The 13,499-nt window shown below is 45.7% G+C and overlaps 1 protein-coding gene across 1 annotated transcript in view; it reads left to right on the top strand.

Moving 5' to 3' along the window:
- LOC141048873 (uncharacterized) overlaps positions 1-13,499 on the top strand; it is a 111,576-nt gene that overhangs the window by 76,930 nt on the left and 21,147 nt on the right. Inside the window, exon 12 of the mRNA XM_073544962.1 lies at positions 6,694-6,857. Within this exon, the coding sequence (XP_073401063.1) occupies positions 6,694-6,857 (164 nt within the window). The remainder of the gene's footprint in view (positions 1-6,693; positions 6,858-13,499) is intronic.

The raw sequence follows: 13,499 nt of genomic DNA, 5'->3' as shown, positions 1-13,499 counted from the left end.
TGGTGCACACCCGCCGTCAGACACACCGCTGTACTATGAGGGGCCCAGTGCCAGTACCGACGCCCACGAGTGGGCCCCCCTTGCTTGGGCAGGGCCCCAGCATTTGCAATCTTTACCTCTCCCTGCTCCTCCTCTGTGTAATCTGGGCCGTCAAATCCATACTGTGCCTGACACCGTCTGAGCCTGCCTCCTGAGACATATATTTTGAATGTGTACGCTATCAATACATGTTATCCGGGGATACGGTACCCTTTCTAACCTTTGTGCAATGACGTGCAATCCATACTGGGCCTAACACCGTCTGAGCCTGCCTCATGCTGTATAGACATATATTTTGAATGTGTACGCTATCCATACATGTTATCCAGGGATACGGTACCCTTTCTAACCTTTGTGCAATGACGTGCAATCCATACTGGGCCTAACACCGTCTGAGCCTGCCTCATGCTGTATAGACATAAATTTTGAATGTGTACGCTATCCATACATGTTATCCGGGGATACGGTACCCTTTCTAACCTTTGTGCAATGACGTGCAATCCATACTGGGCCTAACACCGTCTGAGCCTGCCTCATGCTGTATAGACATATATTTTGAATGTGTACGCTATCCATACATGTTATCCAGGGATACGGTACCCTTTCTAACCTTTGTGCAATGACGTGCAATCCATACTGGGCCTAACACCGTCTGAGCCTGCCTCATGCTGTATAGACATATATTTTGAATGTGTACGCTATCCATACATGTTATCCAGGGATACGGTACCCTTTCTAACCTTTGTGCAATCACGTGCAATCGATACTGGGCGTGAGAACGGCTGGCGAGCTGTTAAGCAAGCTACAGCACCTGTCCAGACAAGTACAGGGATTCCCTAGCGAGGAGACTTATTTGATTGTTTTCAATGTTGGGACAGCAATTTTTGGGGAGCACTATACTCTGGAGAATGATAGATGGGGCCCACCATACACTGGAACATTCCAAAGGTGGACATCAGACACTGGAGCAGCATTTACAGGGCCCATTATACACTAGAGCATTAGAAATGGGGCCCATTATGTTTGGAGCATTATTTGGGCCCATAAGACAGTGGAGCTTCATCCATGGGGACCAACATATACTGTAGCATTATGTGGAGCTCATCATATACTGTTTCAAACATTATATGGGACCAATGATTCTGTATGGAGAAATAGATGGGCCTCGTCATGAGATGTAAAAAGTGAGGTATTTTTCATTGTACTATACTGCTATTTCTCTGCCGTATCGGAGCATGATGAGTTGTGGTATGTGTTAAAGGGGCGCTCTTTCGCCCAGGGCACATGAAAACCTGGAGCCAGCCCTCCCCCCCCACAGTTTGTAGCCAAATAACCCCCATTTTTCAGTGCGTAACTTGTAATATGAAGTTAATTAAGGTCGACAAGCTTAAGAAAGAAGAATTGATGCTTTTGGCATTCAAATGGGCACTGTAGGTGTGTTTCCTGTCCTCCTCTCACTGCCGACTTTTATTCCCCATTGACTTACATTGGGTTTCGTGTTTCGGGACGACCCCGACTTTTCCCTATAATCGGACGATCTTGCTCGACCCGACTTTTGGAAAAGTCGGGTTTCACGAAACGAAACGCGACCCTAAAAAACCAAAAGTCGCTCAACTCTAGTTATGACTGTGCAATTGAACTGAGCCCGGGGTGTAAATTTCCCAAGGGTCGGCTCTTCAATTTATCTGTACCCGAGCACGAGGCTGTGCGGTCCTATATTAAGGAGACGTTGGAGAAGGGTCATATTAGACCATCCTCTTCACCCTTAGGTGCCGTTTTTTTTTTTGTGGCCAAAAAGGATGGTTCTTTAAGGCCTTGTATTGATTATCGTGCCCTCAACAAAATTACTATTAAATATCAGTATCCGTTACCCCTGATTTCGGATCTATTCTCTAGAGGTAGAGGTGCTTGCTGGTTTACCAAGCTTGACCTCAGGGGGGCGTATAATCTTATCCGCATTAAGCAGGGGGATGAATGGAAGACGGCGTTTAATACTCCGGAGGGACATTTTGAGTACCTGGTGATGCCTTTTGGGCTCACTAATGCCCATTCTGTCTTCCAGTGCTTCATGAACGATATTTTCCGAGACTTTGTCGAAAAATTTTTTGATTAACTATCTGGATGATATTTTGATCTTCTCCAAAGATTGGGATTCTCATGTGGAACATATTCGGACTGTGGTCCGGATCTTGAGGGAGAATTCCCTGTATGTCAAAGGATCGAAATGCCTTTTTGGAGTACAGAGGATTTCATTTTTGGGATTTATTTTGTCTCCGTTAACTATTGAAATGGATCCGGCCAAGGTACAGGCCATTTATGATTGGGTTCAGCCCACTTCTTTGAAGACCCTCCAGAAGTTTTTGGGTTTTGCTAATTTTTATCGGAAATTTATAGCAAATTTTTCTAGTATTGCCAAGCCATTGACTGATCTGACTAAGAAGGGTGCTGATGTGTTGAATTGGTCTCCGGAGGCTGTTGCTTCCTTTCAGGAGCTGAAGCGAAGATTTACCTCCGCCCCGGTTTTGCGGCAACCTGATGTCTCACTCCCGTTCCAGGTAGAGGTGGATGCTTCTGAGATTGGTGCTGGAGCTGTTTTGTCCCAAAAGGATCCTGTAACATCTAAAATGAATCCCTGCGCTTTCTTTTCCCGAAAGTTCTCTCCATCTGAACCTAACTATGATGTGGGGAATCGGGAACTGTTGGCCATGAAATGGGCATTTGAGGAGTGGAGGCATTGGTTGGAGGGAGCTAAACATCAAGTTGTGGTCCTCACTGACCACAAGAATTTGATTTATCTTGAGTCGGCTAAACGCTTGAACCCTAGACAGGCTAGGTGGGCCTTGTTTTTTACACGTTTTGATTTTGTGGTCTCTTTTCTTCCTGGAACTAAGAATGTCAAGGCAGACGCCCTCTCTAGGAGCTTCTTTGCTGATTCTCCAGTGGTGACCAAGCCTGCTACCATCTTAGGTGAAGGGGTAGTTCTCTCTGCCATCTCGCCCGATTTGAGACGTGCTCTGGAAGAGTTCCAGGAGGACAAACCTGAGCGTTGTCCCAGTGGAAAGTTGTATGTTCCTGACCAGTGGAAGAAGAGAGTGATGCTCGGCTTTGGCTGGTCATCCAGGTATTTTTGGTACTAGAGATCTGGTGAGTCGGTCTTTTTGGTGGCCCTCCTTGTCTCGTGATGTCAGGAATTTTGTGCAGTCCTGTGCGACGTGCTCCCGGTCTAAATCTTGTTCTCGCTCTAGTGGGTTGTTGATGCCTTTGCCTGTCCCCAAGAGGCCATGGACCCATATTTCAATGGATTTCATCTCTGATATGCCTGTCTCTCAAAGGATGACTGTTATTTGGGTGATTTGTGATAGGTTCTCTAAGATGGTTCATCTTGTACCACTCCCTAAGTTGCCGTCTTCCTCTGAGTTGGTGCCTCTGTTTTTGCAACAGGTGGTTCGCTTGCACGGGATACCTGAGAACATTGTATCTGACACAGGAGTTCAGTTTGTGTCTAGATTTTGGAGAACTTTCTGTTCCAAGCTAGGAATTCAGTTGTCCTTCTCCTCCGCTTTTCACCCTCAGACCAATGGGCAGACAGAGAGAACAAACCAGACCTTGGAGTCGTATTTGAGATGTTTTATTTCCGCTGATCAGGATGACTGGGTTTCATTTTTGCCCTTGGCCGAATTTGCTTTAAATAATAGAGCTAGTTCTGCCACTTTGATGTCACCTTTTTTTTGTAACTTTGGGTTTCATCCTCGATTTTCTTCAGGGCAGGTGGAGCCTTCTGCCTGCCCAGGTGTTGACACTGTGGTGGAGAGAATGCACCAGATCTGGGACCAAGTGGTGGATAAGTTGTCTCTTTCCCAGGAAAAGGCCCAGCGGTTTTCCAATCGACATAGGACCATTGGTCCCCAGTTTAAGATTGGTGATATGGTGTGGTTATCATCAAAAAATATCGCTATGAAGGTGGCTTCTCCTAAGTTTAAGCCTAGATTTATTGGACCTTACAAGATTTTGGAGATTATTAATCCGGTCTCTTTTCGTTTGGCTCTTCCTGTCACATTTAAAATCCATAATGTGTTCCATAAGTCCTTGTTGAAGAAGTTTGTTGAACCAGTTGTTCCTGGGGTGGCACCTCCGGACCCTGTATTGGTTGAAGGTAACATGGAATATGAGGTAGAGAAAATACTGGATTCCCGTCTGGCTAGACGGAGACTCCAGTATTTGGTTAAGTGGAAGGGTTATGGTCAGGAGGATAATTCCTGTGTCTCTGCCTCTGATATTCATGCCAAAAGATTGGTGCGTGCCTTTCATCGGGCTCACCCTGATCGCCCTGGTGGCGTGGTTGAGGGTTCAGTGACCCCTCCTCAAGGGGGAGGTACTGTTGCGAGTTCATTTTCCCCTTCGTCACTGAGGTCTGGTGAACTCCCTATTCTGGTAAAGGAAGGTAATGAGCCTGATTATCAGGCACCTGAGACTAATGATGATGACTGGCTGAGTGGAGTCACTGACTGGATATAAGGCTGCCTACGCCTTTCTGCCCTGCGGGTGATTTCTCTGTGGATTTCTAGGACACCAGTCTGATTCCTGCTCCTCTAAAGCTAAGTTTTCTGCGTTGCCTTTTTGCATTTGTGTTTGGTTTTTTGTTTGCCTTGCTTTTCTGGATTCTGCCATTCCCTGCTGGGGTGAGCTGAATCTCCTTTTGCCTGTTGCTCTGTCTTCAGAATATTCCTGAGTACTGACATAGAATTTTTGAAGCCTAGCGTCTTCAGGGCCCTTTTCACTGTCAGTCTGTTGGCTCTTATTTTCATAGGGTTTTTCACGGATTGCAGACAGCAGCCTTCCTGTCCTTTCCTATCAAGTTAGCTTGGGCCCCGTCTTTGCTCAGTCTATCTTTCTGTCTGTGTTGTGTTCTTTCTTCTTGCTTCACCGTCATTATATGTGGGGGGCTGCCTTTTGCTTTGGGGTCTGCTCTGGGGCAGTTTAGATTTCCCTTTCTGTCTTTAGGCTATCTAGCTCTCCGGCTGTGATCGAGGGGTCTAGGGCATCGTAGGAACCCCCCACGGCTACTGCTAGTTGTGTTGATAGGTTCAGGGGTCTGCAATCCAATAGCTGCCAACTTCTCTGGTTTTCTGGACTTAGCTTTCATTTCTGTTTTTGCCTCCTACGGTGACTCAATCATAACACAGTACCTCTGTGGCGACTGAACCCTCAGGGGCGCCACATAGTCACCAATCCGAAATGTGCAATGTAAGAAAGTTACTTATCACCTCCTGAGTAAAATAAATGTCAAATGCAAATCTGCAATGACTTCAATGGGAAAGATAAAGGAGCAGAATTATCAATATTAATTTTAACATAAATGTGAAGTATTGAGGTGAAAGTGTCACAGATACACCAAAAATGATAATTGTCTGTACTCTCCCTATAAAGCCTTCAATACAAACCTACCTAACCACAGAGGTGGCATCCTAATAGGAAATGCAAGATAGGTGCCCCGCTCATTGTCGCCTCTCCTTAGGGAAGGTACCCCAGACTACTAGTGTCCCTCTTATTGAAGCAGGTACAAAGCCAGAGCCATCTAGTGATGGTGTAAGTCATCCATCACACTAGACACCATAAATAGACATCACCTTCCAGCAACAGATAGAAAGACACAAGATTGTCCCCGTATGAGATGATCACAGTAAAAGATCAGGACATTTGCTTCAAAGGAGGGATATCATTCGTGAACATTCAAGGGATTAAAGATGTTCATTCCCCATAATTACCAATACATATCACCTCTAACAGCTTGATGTGTTTCCCATTTTAGAGAGCCATTCATCAGGAGGTTAGTCAAGTACGATGTCACAAAATATTGAGGACGCCACTATATATTTTTTCTTAGCCAATTGGCACCTATAATCTGGCTTACTCTGTGCTAAAAAGTTGCGACTGAGGGGCGGATCTACTAACCGTATATAAGTATATAAGGGGACAATACAAATATCTCTCCGAGGATCTGTTTATACCAAGGAAGGTGATGGCCACAAGGGGGCATTCTCTGCGTCTGGAGGAGAAAAGGTTTTTCCACCAACATAGAAGAGGATTCTTTACTGTTAGGGCAGTGATAATCTGGAATTCCCTGCCTGAGGAGGTGGTGATGGCGAACTCAAGAGAGGCCTGGAAGTCTTCCTGGAGCGTAACAATATTGTATCTTACAGTTATTATTAGGTTCTTTAGAAGGATGTAGATCTGGGGATTTATTCTGACGGAACATAGGCTGAACTGGATGGACAAATGGCTTTTTACGGCCTTGCTAACTAGGTTACTATGTTAAAAACTTGCCTCAAAATTGTGAGCATATTTTTTGAAGCACAGAGCTGCAATAAGGACACATCCCCTTTCCTGCCAGGCTTCCTTGTTGATCAAGGAGATAAATGTATTTACAACACAATAAATGTGATGCAAATAAAAAAGAGGGGTTTCTTAGTGCAAAGTGAGTCAGAATTCAGCTGCATTTTATATAATAAATCTCCACTATAGTTTTTAGTATAGAAGACACTTCCCCATGAAATTATTCTCACCGTCAACTTACTCTGGCCAAATTCTACTGCCAGACACCGTATGCTGGACATTTCAGAACTTCTAACCTGACTCTTTGGTTTCGTCCTGCAGGGAAGGTTCTATAATCACCACCATGGATACAGTTTCTGAAAATGCTGCAGATACTCCTACCTCCGAACAGATGGTTGAAGCAGTGAGCGAAGGATTGAAAAACACCTCACCGCCGAATACTCTTGAGGATTTCGAGTTTGATCCTTGGAGCATTCAATCTAGAGGTAAATGTACACTGGGATTATTCTGAACTATATAATAGTCACACAACCCTCCATAAGCAAAAATATTATTCATAAAAAGAGCGGTATTATTTAAAAGTAAATAATTGATAGCAAGAAAATAACTTTCTCCAGCGCTATTTATTATAGTGAAATAACATTATATTTTTATTGTCTATAACTATTATATTTCTCGGACACTACTGCTAAATAGTTGTGATTTCTCACTGCTCAATAACATGAGAACATTTCCTCTCCTGTCTCTCCTGACGCTTTGCTGTTCGGTCAGGGAACTTGTTTGTTGAGCGTCTACACTTAGATCAGGACTAATGATGGGCGAGCACTAAAATGCTCTGGTGCTTGGAGCAATTTGGAATGCTCGGGTGCTCGACCCAAGCATCGAGCCCAATGTAAGTCTATGGGAAACTTGAGCATTTTTACTTCTGCCCCCCCTTCCCGGCAGTCTGCAGATGGACTAAAAATTGCAGAAATCGAAGGGAACAGAGCTCAAATGACATGGAACGAGCATGGGGAAGACCACTGGAAGCATTTCTGACTCCCAGGTCACTGCTGTGAACAATGTTGTCAGAGTCTTACACCACTTTTACAGACTCACAATGAAACATACAAAAATGAAACCAAAATGGATTTTCCTGAGAAATATGTTAAGGAACATCCTTTCCAGGGTAATGACTTGTATATAAGGCAAAATAAATAACCAAAAAAAAAAATGCTCCTCCATACCTTGGGCTATGTTCACACATAGCGTTTTTGATGCGTTTTTGAACTTTAGCATTGCTTTCAACCAAAACAAATGCATTCACTAGGAAATATCATTTTATCATTTTACAGCCTTATCTGGCCATGTGGTGTGTGACACATCATCAGACACATCCTGTTTCATTTATGAAGGAGGTACTCTGAAAGTCACAAAATCTATTTTTATAGGGCCATCAGGCGGCCCTCACTATTCTTAGAGAGCCATCAGCCGGCTATGCTTTGTTGTTACCATTATTAAATAGTGGGTCTCTTATACTGTTATTGCGTATAAAATGAATGCAAGACCTGCCCCAAATTTGGATGCACCACAATACCTCTTTGAAGAGACATACAGGAGGGTATACTGAAAGCAATCATCCCATTATTAGGATGTTGGTACTCTCATACTGTTTGCCTATGCAGTAAATACAAGACCTGTCACAATTTTGGACGCACCCCAATAACCCTTTGAACAGAAGTACAGGAGGTCCTCCTAAAAGCAATGTTCCCATTATTAGGAAGTGGTTCTCCCATACTATTTGACTATGCATTGAATGCAAGGCCTGTCAAAAATTTGGACCTACTCCAATGCCACTTGGAAGAGATGTAGAGGTCAGAGGGCCTCCTGAAAAAAATGTTCCTATTATTAGGAAGTGGGTTTCCCATACTGTTTTCCTATGCAGTGAAAACAAGGGCTGCCAAAAATTTGGAGGCACTCCAATGCCCCTTGGAAGAGACGTGGAGGATGGCCTCATTAAAAAATGTTCCCATTAGAAAGGAGTGGGTCTCCAATACTTTTAATGCCCATGCAGTAAGTGTATGGGCTTACAAACATTTACCCCTGGGAGGTATATATGAACAGACTGTATACTAATTTTTTTTTTTGCGTCCATCATAAACACCCGTTTAAAAAATTATGTGGGTGTTGCATCACGGACCACGGTTACCCTGGTGATATGGTGGTGGAGGATGAGGACAACAGCAAATAGCCCAAATCAGGAAGTGTATACCCATGTGTGGATGTGAAGAGCTGCATGGGAATAGACCTCCCAAAAAAAGACACAGATTTTGACTTTATGGTACGCTGCTATCATTCTGTGGTGTTGAGAAGTCTGTCCCAATCCAGCCATTGTTCATTTTTATTAGCATTTTCAGTTGATAGGCGTATGCGCTTATCAGTTATAATTCCACCAGCGGCACTAAACCCCCCCTGACAAAACGCTAACAGCAGGGCAGGCCAGGACCTCCAAGGCGTAGAGAGCCAATTCATGCCACATATCCAGCTTGGACATCCAATAATTATAAGGCACATATGAATCACGGAGGATGTTGGTACAGTCAGCAAGGTACTCCCTCAGCGTCTTCCCAAACTTTGCACTCCTTGTGAGAGTACCCCGCACCTCAGGGCCTGTGTGATGGGAGGGACTGAGAAAACTCTCCCAGAACATTGACAGTCTTCCCCTGTCTCTGCTGGATTGGAGTTGTCTCTCTCACCTGTGACCTCAGCGTTTTCAGATGGGAATTTTTTAAATAATTCCACAACAACGGTCTTCTGGTACTGCCCCATTTTAATTGACCTGTCCACCTCAGGAATAAGGGAGATAAAGTTCTCCTTGTAGCTTGGGTCTAGAAATGTCACCAACTAGTAATGTCTGTCACCCAAAAGTTTGTTAATGCGAGGGTCACGGGAAAGGCAGTGTAACATAAACTCAGCCAAGAGTGCCAGACTGCTAACAGGCAAGACTTCCATGTCCTCACCAAGAGGATGACTGACCATGCTCTTCTCCTCCTCCTCCTCCCTGTCCTCAGGCCATCCATGATGAACAGACGGTATGACAGTTGTGGAGGTAGTACCGTCTATAGCGCATAAAATTAGCTCCTGTTCTTCCTCCTCCTCCTCCTCTTTGTCATTGTCACCCAATACATGTCGAGATGAGATGAGGCTGGGCTGTGTGTAATCACCCTGTACTGATCCTTGCTCCTTCTCATCGTGCACCGCCTGCATTGCATCCTCGTTAATTGTGATCAGAGAGCGTTTCACAAGTCAGAGAAGCGGGATGGTGATGCTAATTATGGCGTCATTGCTGCTCACCATCTTGGTGGAGCCCTCAAAGTTTTGGAGGATGGTACATATGTCTGACATCCATGTCCACTCCTGAGGTCTTATGTGTGGAGTCTGAACTGAATACCGATGGCCTTGTTGATGGTGGTAGTCAACAACTGTCCTCTTCTGCTCACAAATACTTCCCAACATCTGAAGTGTAGAATTCGAATGCGTGGGGACATCACACACCAGTCGGTGAGGCAGAAGCTGCAAATGCTGCTGAAGCACGGCAAGGGCGGCGGAAGCTGTAGCTGACTTTCTAAAATGGGCACACAGGAGGCGTACTTTGACAAGCAGATCCGGCCGCTATGGGTAGGTTTTGAGAGACCGCTGAACCACGAGGTTAAGCACATGGGACATGCATGGTGCGTGTGTGAGCTCGCATTGCCTCAGAGCCGCCACCAGGTTCCAGCCATTGTCACACACGACAATGCCTGGCTGTAGGTTCAGCGGTGTCAGCCACAGATCTGCCTGCTCTTTCAGAACTGTCCACAACTCTTCAGCATTGTGCGGTTTGTTGCCTAAGCATATTAGCTTCAGCACAGCCTGTTGCCACTTGGCTGAGGCAGTGCTGCAGTTCTTCCAGCTTGTGACTGATGTGGTCATTTCGGAGATGGAGGCTGAAGAGGAGGAGGTGGAGGTGCAGGCACTGTAGACTGTGGGGGCAAGCCTGATTGAGCGAGAGCCCGCAATCCTCGGCGTCGGGAGGACGTGTTCCATTCCAAGAGACATGAAGGAGGAACAGCATCCAGTCTGGGTGTCAGCTGAATTTACATGCTCTAGTGTTCCATCCCAAGGTCCAACTGGGTCCCGGCTTCCACTATGTTAACCCAGTGTGCTATCAGCGAGATGTACCGTCCCTGCCCACAAGCACTTGTCCTCGTGTCTGTGGTTAGGTGGACTTTCCTAATAACTGCATTGTTGAAGGCACGGCTAATGTTGTGGGACATGTGCTTGTGTAATACAGGGATGGCACACCGGGTAGAAATAGTGGCAGCTGGGGACCGAGTACTGAGGGACGGCTGCTGCCATCAGGTTGCGGAAAGCTTCCGTCTCGATGAGCCGAAAAAAGGCAACATTTCGAGCGCAAGCAGTCGCGAAATGTGTGAATTTAGTACTGTTGCCTGTGGGGCGTTGGCTGCATATTTGCGCTTGCGTTCCGAGGACTGGGGTATGGACAACTGAATGCTGAGATGGAACAAGGATGTGGACATGCTTGATGATGGTGCTAGTTGAGTGTGTGCAACAACAGGTGCAGTGCAGGAGGCATCTTCGCATGCACTATGAACAGGGGATTGGCTTGCACACACAACAGCGGAAGAAGCAGTGGTGTCACCCGCAGACACTGTTCCTGGACCCTGGGGTTCGGCCCACAAAGTCGAGTGCTTTGCTACCATGTGCCTGATCAAGCTGGTGGTGGTCAGGCTGGTAGTTTTGCTACTCCTGCTGATGCTGGCATGGCAGGTGGTGCAAATGGCCTTTTTGGGGTAATCAGCAGAGTTTTTGAAAAACAATCAGACTCGGTAAGACCTAACAGTTGTACTGGCAACTTCCATCGTGTTGGTGTTATGGGGAACGGTTGCCCGCCTACTGTCTGCGGCCACCATACTGCTTCTTCCTGCCTGTTGGGGTGCTATGCCTCCCTCCCCCTGTGTGCTGCTGTCCTCGCTCTGCATGCCCTACTGCCAGGTTGTGTCAGTTCCTATATCATCCACCACCTCATCTTCCACTTCCACATCCTGGTCCTCCTCCTGACTTTATGGCAATTGTTTCATCATCGTCCACCTCCTGTGACACTTTCCCACTGTCCCCTTCGTGTGACTGTAGCTGCTCAAATATTTGGGCATCGCTACATGCGATCTCCTCTTGCCCCGCTTCATGTGGGCCGGGCGAGAGGCCCGAATCTATAAATGGAAAAGTGAGCAGCTCTTCGGAGTCTCCAAGTTTGGGATCAGTTGTCTCCGGGCACTCGGCATGGTGGGAGGAAGGAGGATCAGGGTGAGGAATATGCGGTCCAGATTCACGGCTACTAAGACTTGACCGTGTGAAAGAATGGTTGGTGGTGGTAAACTGACTGGAAGCATTATCCGCTGTCCAACCAACAACCTTTTGACACTGCTCTGGGTTCAATAGTGGTGTGCTGCTGCGGTGCCCTAGTAATTGGGACAGAAAATTCGGGCGAGAAGATGTGGGTGTTTGTTGTGGCACAATTACAGCTTGCCCTCGGCCTCGGCCTCTGCATGCACCATCACTACAGTTTACGGTGCCTTGACACGCGCCTTGCCCATTTTAAATGAAGGACAATATATTCCAGGTTCACTACAAATGTCTGAATTTGGAGCGAACTTATATGTGATCCGTGTGACAACAAACCACAGTTTGAAATATCTGGCTTGTAGGTAACCATTTCTTTTATCAGAAAACTGGTGTCAATGACTTGACTAAGACACTGCAAAAAAAATTAAATGGAGGCCTGAAAGGGGACAATTTTAAGCGCACTGATATGTGATCCATGTGACCGACAAACCCCACTTGAAAATATCTGGCCTGTAGGTAACTATTTTTTTTCAGCAAACTGGCATCAATAACTTGGCTGACACAGCAAAAAGAATTAAATGGAGGCTTCAAATGGCACAATTTTTTTAGTGCACTGATAAGTTATCTGTGTGACAGACAAACCCCACTTGAAAATATCTGGATTTTTAGCGCTGTAATATGGAAAAGATCTGACTGTATTCTGCAGTCCCAACCAGCAAATGGAGCAGAAAAAGGTGTTCTTTGGATTGCTTTTTCAGCAAGTCATCAGGATTCAGATCCCAAAAAAATATTTCTGGCCCCTGATACCTGGGGCTATGTCTACAAATATCTGTAATAGGTAGCAGCAGCACACAGAATCGGAATGGACCCTCTTGTTATATGCACTGCAGTCTGCCACATACATTACATTGCCTAGCACTAATATCTATGCAGCTATTAGTCTTCAGAAGGACTGTTAGTTGAGATGGATATGTGTCTGATATTCTGGTATACCTACAAAAACACACAAGTAAATCTCTCCCTAGCTCAGCAGCAACTCTCCCTACACCGCCTGATTCTGGAGTTGACTGTGACGAGCATGGCGGTGCCAGGTCTGGTATAGACCTGATGATGCTGTGCGGCAAGCCAATCACTAATGCCACAACCAACATGGCTGCGGCATTACAGTGTGTGGCAGACAATCCCTGCATGTTCATTTGCTCTCTAAAGAATGCCAAACATGCAGAGCGGGGACCCGAGCTCCCGCCAAGCAACCCCGGAAATACTCGCCGAGCATCTCGAGCAGTGAGATGCTCAGGCGATCGCCGAGTAGCGACGAGCATGCTCGCTCATCACTAATCAGGATGTGATCTTCATACGATATAGGAGACGTGGAGGTGCAGGGCTCACGGACCTCTCCCTCTATCACAAAACGTCCTTATGGTTTTGCATGTTGGGTTTAATTCATAATAAAGACTGCACCGTTCCTTTAAAAAAAAAATCTAGGTGACCTCTATCAAAAAATGAAACTTGTTGAAATACTGTGAAAAACTAAGGAATTAGTTCGGTCTTTTAATTTATCCCGAAAACCTCACATCAGGGTCCTGGCTGGACTAGATAGGAGCTTCATCCCACGTATTTCCATCATATTAAATTAGTTTCATTTTGCAGAAACCTTCTCCAGGGGCAGGATACCTATACAGTAGCTCTAGGCATTCATCATTATCTTCAAGGTGATGACTTAACCCCTTCCAACACATTGATAT

This window comes from Dendrobates tinctorius, unplaced genomic scaffold, assembly GCF_039654945.1.
Source record: "Dendrobates tinctorius isolate UK_male_01 unplaced genomic scaffold, ASM3965494v1 ptg000138l, whole genome shotgun sequence".
Lineage (NCBI taxonomy): Eukaryota > Metazoa > Chordata > Amphibia > Anura > Dendrobatidae > Dendrobates > Dendrobates tinctorius.
Note: the sequence above shows the minus strand (reverse complement) of the source record. Positions and strands in the feature narration are given on the sequence as shown.